Raw genomic sequence first — 9256 nt, 5'->3', positions numbered from 1 at the left:
GCTCGAGGAGATGGTGGTCGAGGCGGAGTTGCAGCTAGCGGTGGCGGCGTGAGCAGGCACAACGGGGGCGGCCCGTAGTTTTTTTTATTTTTTTAGAAGTCTTTTATCCTGGTTGGTAAAGATAAACTTTAGTTCCAAGTAAGATACCCGAGACTAAAAAAGGAACCTTTCGTTTCCGATAATTAGTTTCAGATAATTAGTTTCAGTTAAATTTTTGAGATCTATACGTCTCTCCAACCGGCTCTAAAGCCGGATTTTCTACCGGTGGACGCACAGCAGGAACCAGGTGTCGGTGCCCGACGTCTTCCAGCCCATCGTCAACGTCCGGTCGCGGGGCGTCACGTTCGGCCCCGGCCTTTTGTGCCCGTTCCTCCCCATCTACCTCCCCGTCGGCGACGACGAGGTGTTCGCGCTGGACACGAGCTCCTCCTTCGCCGTGCTCTCCCTGGCGAAGCTCTGGCCCCCGCGGCTGGAGAACCAGTGCCACCGCGACATCAGCGAGTGGTCGTGGCTCACGCTCCCGCCGCCGCCGTTCGATAGGCTGGACGTCACATCCTACGCCGTGCACCCCGATGAGCGGTGGACCATCCTCGTCAGCACCGCCGCGGCCACCTTCGCCTTCGACGCGACGGCGCGTGTGTGGGCACGGCGCGGCGAGTGGGCGCTGCCGTTCGCCGGCCGCGCGCACTTTGTCCACGGCCTGAACGCCATCGTCGGGCTCTCCAAAGACCCGGCCTCCCTCGGCCACCTCTGCTCCTGCAAGGCGGCGGCGACCGGCGACGGCTGGCCTACATGGAAGCTCGGCAGGGAGAAGCTGTTCAGCGAGGACCCAGCTGAGCGCCACGTCGGCGCTACTCTCCTCTACTTGGGAGGAAGCGAGTTTTGCCTTGTGCGGAGCGTCTCCATTGGAGGCGGCAACAACACTGCTGATGAGGAGGAGCTCGAGGAGGAGGGAGACGGCGGCGCTGACGAGGAGAGAGAGGTGCCCCGATGCGGTAGCTTATCTTTATCGTTTGATGACATTCTCTCTTGGCTATGACAACAATGGAGACCTGACGACAGGCGAGACTTTCCGGGTGCAATGCTACAAGGTGCCTGAAGGAACCACGGAGGCGTCCATCCTCGCGGATCCTGTGGCATTTTGGCTGTAAAATAATGTGCTAAAACCATGTCGTGATAATGAAGTTGCTATCTTTACTTTCACTCGGTTGTGGCTCTTTTGCTGTTCTATATGTTTTGATAATGTTTACACTCAACTGCAAACACACATGCAGAGCGGCTTGAAGGAGCAGGTAGCTCATCGTCGCCGGCGGCGAGGTAGATGGGGCCACGATCCTGGTGCCGACGGCGGCCAAGCAACAGGGACACCCCATTAAGCCCAATAAATGTCTAAATCAACATTTTAACACATCATATTCAACAATTTCTAAAAATCGGATCAATATTTAAATATACCACATTCAACATTTTTTAACATAGATCAACTTTTTTGTAAAAAGATATTGCATTCAGCATTTTTATAGCATAGTTCAATATTTGAAAAGAAGGATTCAACATTTTGACGAACAAACATCAACAATTTTTTTTTTGTTCTTCTTCTCCGGCGACGGCGCACGCCCCTAGCAAATCACGGAGGCGCGGGGCACCGCACGACTTGCGGAGGCGGCGGCGAGGAGCAAGGCCGTCGCAGCAACGGCGCGCGAGGCCGGCGGGAGGCGCGTGGAGGCCGGTGCGGGGGCGCCTCGCGGCAGTAGCGCGCGGAGGCTGACGGGGAGGAGCGCGGGCGGGCGCGCCAAGGCCGGCGGGGAAGCGCGCGCGGGAGCGGCGCGGAGCAGACGAAGCGCGGGGGTATCTCGCAAGGTAGGGTTAGAGGGACCCCATCCGACGGATCAAATTACCCGCACGCATCTCATACTTGGGAAGCCACATAACGAAAAAAAATTCTGGAAGCGTTCGACGCCCGCACGGCGCCTGCATGCAGAAGAACGTATTGTGGGCCTTATTTTAGCTTGCGGTTGATTATAGCCCGCGACAGCACTTGCCAGAATTTTTAACTGGGCCCGTCTGTCTATAGAATTTGTGTATATGCTTGGCCCAGGCCGACAAGTCGGCGAAACACAGACTGTACACACTTTGGATAATGCCATCCCAGGCCTGGTTTAGTTCCAAATTGAAAGTGGCAAAGTTTGCATTTTGCCATAAATGCGCAACTGTAGCATTTCGTTTGTATTTGTAAATTATTGTCCAAACATTGACTAATTAGACTCAAAAGATTCGTCTCGCAAAGTACAACAAAACTGTGCAATTAGTTTTTGATTTCGTCTATATTTAGTACTCCATGCATGTACCGCAAGTTTGATGTGATGGGAATCTTCTTTTTGTATAGTGTCAAAGTTGGGATTTTGGGGAACTAAACAGGCCCCAGAGTTGGTAAAGCAGACAGTTTGAAAAGTCCGAGGCTGTCGTCTACTGAAATTTTGGTTGAAAAATCGATCATTTGCTCTCTCTTTTTTGTTTCGCTAATCATCCTAGTGAAAATGATGCCTATACTACATCTAGAACGCATATCTGCAAGAGCGTTCTCCACATGGTCGCAGAACAGTTTGACTTGCATTTACGCCCGCATATAGTTCGTTTATGTGTACAAGATAAATGAATGCCCTTCCACACCTTGTTAGGTGTCATTTCCGTTCAGATGTCAGGACTCAGTTTGTGAGGGGACCTACTGTATGAAAATTTGAACTTTGACAATAGTTCATCACAGGATAAAAACAGTCAAACAGTTGAAAATGATGTCTACATTTTATATTTGTAGAATGTGTTTTCGCTGACTTCTGGCTTGCATTTTAGAATTCACGGTTCAGATTTCAGAATTCACAGCATGGAAAGCTACTTGAAATAAACAGTCAATTCCGAACACTAAAGAGATATAGAAACGAAATTAAATCTGTGGATTATCTATGTATTAACTAAGAACCAAGAACAGGAAACATCCATTTAAAAAGAAGAAAACGAAGCATAGGCCAGGAAAACATCTAACAACAACAACGCCGCGTGCACAGAGGCAAGCAAGCATTCTGTTTCTCGCCAACTGGTGGGAGTCTGTCTGCGAAGGCTCATGGCTTGCTGCTAGTGCTATTCACAAGGTCAGGAACTCAGGATGATCCTGCCATGATCAGTTGGACATCAGTTAGGTACAGTACAGCTACAACCGGAGAGAGCGGGCGTCGGTCACTTGTCAGAGATCGGCGGGCCGCCGTAGTGGACGCTGCACATCTTCAGCTCCCTCGGCATGTCGATCTCCTTTAGCCATGCCAGATGGCCTTGATCTTGCTCCACGCTGGCGAGGTCAGTGGTGCCGTCTGCCGCTGCAAGCAGAAACACAAAACAAGCTTCTGTGAGCCTCAATACAGTTGCGAGAACTCAATACACAGCTGGTAATAATTACACGAAAATAGTGACAGTAACATCCAATGAGCAACTGAATTCAATTTCCAGGTTTGCCTTTATTCAATTAGCACAAACAAGCAGCATTGCAAGATACACGGTATTGCAGTTCATGTGTCTAATGTCTTAAGGGTGAAGCTAGATTAATTTATACAGGAGGTTCCAACTGGCACATGAGCGCGAAACTGTGTGCTTAAACCGCTGATCACGTGCCCAGGTTGCGAGATGGACTGTACCTGAGTTCTTAAACAAAGCCATCTGCATGTTGTTATTTAACTAGCAGAAACCTTTCCCTATCCGGTGGGCTGCTCCATGAGAAACAACTGTTTTTGATAAACTATGATTAACTACATGATTGCAGATCATGCCTAAACCGTCCACAGTTTTGTGATTAAACAAGTACAGAAATATCTAGCATTGTGCATGTTGCCAATACCATAAATCCCTCAACCACCAACTTGGCTTTTGAATATAGTTGATGACGGGACAAGCCTTTCAAGTGCCAATATGGTACATTTGTCGAAATTAAGAGGTAGTAATGAATGCTGAAAGCATTCAGATTTCAGAGGTAAAAAGATGTGGCTACTTACTCGAATGGTGTGTATTTGGAATATCAGTGTAGTATGTGCAATCCCTATCCTCTTCTATGGAGTAAGGGGGGCCAAGAATGTCAAGGATTGCGCAAGGCGCAATGGCGGTAAATCGATGCATGTTTCCTCCTGTCGTCGGATACAGGACTGAGGTGTCACACGGCGCTGTAAAAACACCATCCACCACCAGTTTAGCCAATCTCACTGCAAAGCAAACCTTTAACATTAGAAGCTTTGCACTATATATGGAGGGTGGATGACAGTAAAGATAAAGCAAAACTGATGACAAAATATATAGACTGATCAAAAGCTTACATTGATCATCAGCTGAAGATGAACAGCTGCTCGCTGATGGATCAGAATCAGCATCAACCCAGTCATATGACTTGATATGCATGGATCCGAGGAGCAGCTTGCTGAATACCGTCATTCCAGGGTGATTGTGGAGAGGGATGACCGCGTTCTGCGGCAAAAATAAGATAACCATCTGCCAAGCAAAGCACGGACATCAGTTAGAACAAGTCTTTCAAATGCTGCGGTTCAGCTAAGAACCCTAGACATCGCATATTCGCATGGACAACTTATTGATCAGATTTACACTCAAGAGTTAATTTCCACAGCATGGCATGCTTACCGAAAAATTTGGGCATTTGTATATTGTCGTGTGCGTAATGGTGGGGGTTCCTTGAGCGGCATCTCTAGCCCTGAAGAACTTGAGATCTGGGCTTAGGCCGACATCTTCCGGCTTCATCCTGTCTGCAAACATTATCACCGGCGATTCAAATTCAGTAAATCCATGAACAGGACATAATATACATATGCTGAGGCAGAGACTCTTATGCATGCTTCCTACGACAAGACGGCTCGAATGAAAATTTTGCTAGTCTCCTGCGTTTCACCAAACACGCTAAGCAGCAACAATCAGGACACTGCAGGGTAAAACCAGAAGGAAAAAAATATGTGTGTTCCTGCAAACAATTCCGGTTTAATCTGTTCCTGCTCACACGAACCCGTGTAACTAACGAACTTTCGAGAGTGGGTTATCGCACCATGCTTCAAAATTCAGGAAATTTTGGGGAACCTTTTGACACGCTGAACTGGCTACTACTCATATCTTTGAATCACATACACGAACAGAGGAATGCAGAGCAGCAGAGGTAAGTAGTGGTGTGAGTAGAGATAACGCACCGAGCATGTCGCGGAGCAGTCGGACCTCGTCGGGCCTGGGCACGGTGCCGGGCCCCCTGAAGACGTCGCGGCAGGCCTGGAAGAGGCGCTGCACGGCGGCCGCGTCCGCCTGCACCCGCCGCCTCCTCCCGCGCCGCGCCACCCCGGGCCGCCTCACCCCCGCCGGCTCCGCCGCCACCCGCCGCCGCTTGGCCGTGCGCTCCCCGGCCGCCGTGCCGGCGGGCTTCGCCACCTCCACTCCCCCAGCAACCACCTTCATCGATCAACCACCGTACCAACAGGCCGGTGATATTAATTACCTCGCAGGAAAAAAAAAGCGATCCTTTGGCGCGATAGCGGCGAGGAATCGGAGAAAGGAGAGGCGATAAGGACGCGGTGCGAGGAAGAAGAAGGGAAGCGGCAGTCGTGGGGAAGAAAAAAGGGCCGGCAGCGCGCTGCTATAAGCAGCGACAGCAGCGGCTGGAGGAGGAGGAGGACGGGGCAGAGGAGGTGGTGGTAGCAAAACCGTGGGCTGTGCCATCAGGAAGGCAAGGGGGTCTGGACCGAGGCAGGCAAGCGAGCCCATCGACTCGCTCGATCGGGAGGGGTGGGGAAGAGGCTGTGGGTGTCGCGGCCGCCGATTCGGGTTGGGGGGGGAGGCGGAAAGCGATGCGCGGCGGCAGCAAAACCGACGGCGGCGTGGGAGGGTGGCAGGCGGGATCCGGTCGGTTGGGTACACGGTTTCGTTATCCGCACCGGTGAGGCCGACGCGTGGGCCCGCGCGCCACGGCTGACTTCGGCCTGCTGCTTCTTCCGGACGTCAGGTGACGACGGGATTTATTCGGTGGATTTTGTTTTTTTTTCCAGCTTGGGTAATGAACCGTGACGTCACGTTAATCAGGGTAGTGTCCGCATTCATCCATCCATGCCTAGAGTGGCACGTACGTGGCGATGTTGAGACTCGAGAGGTTGCAATGCAATGCAATGCCAGCTTTTTTTCTTTTCTTTTTCTCCTCCCCCTTGGTTGGAAATTTCCACGTTCTGTCTGCCACTCTCACTACCTCTGAATCTCTGATGAAGTATCGAGGCTTCATGCAGCAGCAGTTCCTGTGTGGTGCAGGCAAAACAAAACGTGGGGGGTCCTTGAGCCAGGTGTCGGCCAGTAACCACACCCCGAGGAGACCGTCTCCACTCTCTAGAAAGAGAAGGACCGTACCACTTGGCTGAGAAAGGAAGAGGCAAAGCATGATCGATCCGCCTGTTTGTTCCCAAACAGTGGGCACGGTATCCGTTCAGGCTTGAGATATTTTCCCGGGCCTGCCGGAAAAGGCAGCATGGGTTTATTGGAGATGCTTGATGCTTTGCAGTCCAACTGTCCAAGCTCCTTCCTAGCAGTACTTCTTTATAATAAAAAAAAAAGAGAAGAAGAGCTCCTTCCCACTGTGCGTGCAGTACTGTGTGTGATGGTGATCCGCAGAAAGGGCTCCTTGAATTGTTAAAGCCGGCCAGGGCGGGCCCCACGGGGCAGCCCCTTGCTCGGCAGGCAAGCAGTGGGCGCTTGGCAAGTGATCCGGCCCGGTTCCCCAAATTCCAACTTTGACAAGAAGATTTCCCATCACATCAAACTTGCGGTACATACATGGAGTACTGAATGTGGATGAAATAAAAAACTAATTGCACAGTTTGGTTGTACTTTACGAGACGAATCTTTTGAGCTTAATTAGTCAATATTTGGATAATAATTCACAAATACAAACGAAACGCTACAGTATGCTACAGTGCTGACACAGTGATTTTGGACAACCAAAATCAGGTAACTAAACAAGGCCCGTGTGCCCCACTTTCCTTGAGTAGAGTACCAACCAACAGGCAAGTGTCGCATGAGAGTGTTTAAGGTCATGTTTAGTTCCCCAAAATCTAACTTTGGCACTATAAAAAAGAAGATTTCCTGTCACATCAAACTTGCGGTACATGCAGAGAGTACTAAATGTAGACGAAATCAAAAACTAATTGCACAGTTTTGTTGTACTTTGCGAGATGAATCTTTTGAACCTAATTAGTCAATGTTTGGACAATAATTCACAAATACAAACGAAACGTTACAGTATGCTACAGTTCTGGCACAATGATTTTGGTTGTCCAAAATCGGACAACTAAACATGACCTAAGATCAACAGCACGAGCCGGAGCACGGAAATGTTTGTTGATGAATCAAGTGGCAAAGAAATGTTTAATATAATAACCGAGTGGTTATTGGAGCTGCAATGGTTAGGCTAGATGTGAGCTACAAGATACATGCATGGCTTAACCATCTTGTGAAATAAGAAAATATGTTATTTTGCATTTTGATACATGTCGCTAATTCCTGGACAAATAAAAATGTTTAGTCCAAATCTTTGCTTGCAGTGCAAGAGTTTGCTGCCAGTGCGTGCAAGCGATGACGACGCAGCACGATACATCTTTTCGTTCCAGGGCAGCAAAAATCGACGAGATTCACTTAAGCGTGTATAGCACCACCACCAGCTGTTCATCCCTTTATTTCCTTGAGGTCACTCGATCGACATGGCAGCTCTCAGCAAATACGAAACTGATGCATCGTGAAAAAGAGGTCATGGTTGATGAATGACACGTGTAGTGAACACTTGTTAGATGACTTGCACCAACAGATGCATATGCTTTTATTACAAGGAACAATAATATTATATATATTATTGTCCCCGTGCAGCTATACACGGCGGTGGTGTGGTCCCCGTGCGGTGGCCACAGCTGACGACGTCGAGCGCGATGGCGGCGACGAACTGCTGAACCGTGCGCGCGCGGCGAGGGAGAGCGACGGCGCCGGCGCTGGTCGGGATGGACAGTATTTCATTTACCGTCCCGGCCTAAGATCATCTGGACCATTATTGGATCCGTACAATGAGGCATCGATGCAACCAGGCGGCTTAATGTGCGAGCAGTTAAGGGTGCGATTGGTTCCTTGTATCAGGCTAGATGCGAGCTCTCCGCGTGCGACCTCCATACGATTGGTTGCCTGCGCTGCTTGCTGGGCCTGGCTCGCGAGATGCAAAAGGACGTCTAGAGCCTGGCTCCCGCGATGCGATCAAATTCTTCATATCTCCAGAGTCAGGCTCTCGGGATGCAGCGGCGATGGCTCCCGCGATGCGATCAAATTCTTCGTATCTCCAGAGTCAGGCTCCCGGGATGCAGCAGCGGATGCATGGATGCAGCGTGCAGGCAAAAAAAACGCAACGAAGCAGGCAACCAATCAACTTCCCACGCGAGTTAGGTTGTATGCAAACATCAACCAATCAAAAGGGAGTTGCATCTGGCGAGGCTGGCCGACGGGAGCTGGGCGGGTGGTGCGAGCTAGGCTCAGCAAAGAAGGAAACCACACCCTAAGTTTCTGGGCCTCGAGGAAGCCCAGTTACAGGAGCCCGCTCTTTCCTGCGGCCCATAGCCATCCAACACGCAACTGAGCTGCAGGGTGCGCGCATGCACCGCTCAGGACTCTGGCCTCGTTCGGCAGCCACCTCCGGTGATCGTCGCCGGCGGCTGACACCAGTTCGAAGGCCAGCCGCCGCCGCTGCCGTCGCGATCCCTAATCATCGTCCGGTTGCAGGCTTCCAGCTCAAGGATCAATCTCGGTTTAGCTCTCCTCTTATATGTAAGTACTTTGAGTAGTAGTTTTGGTGTGACTGAATGTTCTTAGCTAGGATTGCAAAAGCAAAACTTGAATGTTCTTAGCTAGGATTGCAAAAGCAAAACTGATGAGACTCGCACACAAGTAACTGACCTTCCATCTAATTCCTTTTGTCCCGGTTAATATTGAACTCGTGACTAAAGCGCCTTTAGTCCCGGGTAAAAAATGAGGGGCTAAAAGGACACCGCGGGAGGGCCTTTAGTCCCGGTTGAAAAGATCTGGGAGCAATGCTCCCCCCCTTTTTGTCCCGCTTGGAAATTCTAACTGGGACAAAAGACCCCTCCTTTACCAACCGGGACAAAACGTCCCCGCGCACCCTCTCCCCTCTCTCCACATTAAATCCTCACAGGCA

At 50.3% G+C, this 9256-nt stretch overlaps 1 protein-coding gene across 1 annotated transcript; it reads right to left on the bottom strand.

Annotated features, from left to right (window-relative positions):
• Window positions 1-2941: 2941 nt before the first annotated feature.
• LOC117851052 (plant cysteine oxidase 2) lies at window positions 2942-5820 on the bottom strand. Its single transcript, XM_034732956.2, has 5 exons — window positions 5226-5820; window positions 4672-4793; window positions 4353-4524; window positions 4038-4241; window positions 2942-3368 (listed from the first exon to the last, which is right to left on the bottom strand). The coding sequence occupies exons 1-5, from the start codon at window positions 5482-5484 to the stop codon at window positions 3232-3234; spliced, it is 894 nt and encodes a 297-aa protein (XP_034588847.1). The 5' UTR covers window positions 5485-5820; the 3' UTR covers window positions 2942-3231.
• Window positions 5821-9256: the final 3436 nt, after the last annotated feature.

This window comes from Setaria viridis, chromosome 3 (genome assembly GCF_005286985.2).
Source record: "Setaria viridis chromosome 3, Setaria_viridis_v4.0, whole genome shotgun sequence".
Taxonomy (NCBI): Eukaryota; Viridiplantae; Streptophyta; class Magnoliopsida; order Poales; family Poaceae; genus Setaria; species Setaria viridis.
The sequence above is the reverse complement of the archived record's forward strand: the minus strand, read 5'-3'. Positions and strand labels throughout refer to the sequence as shown.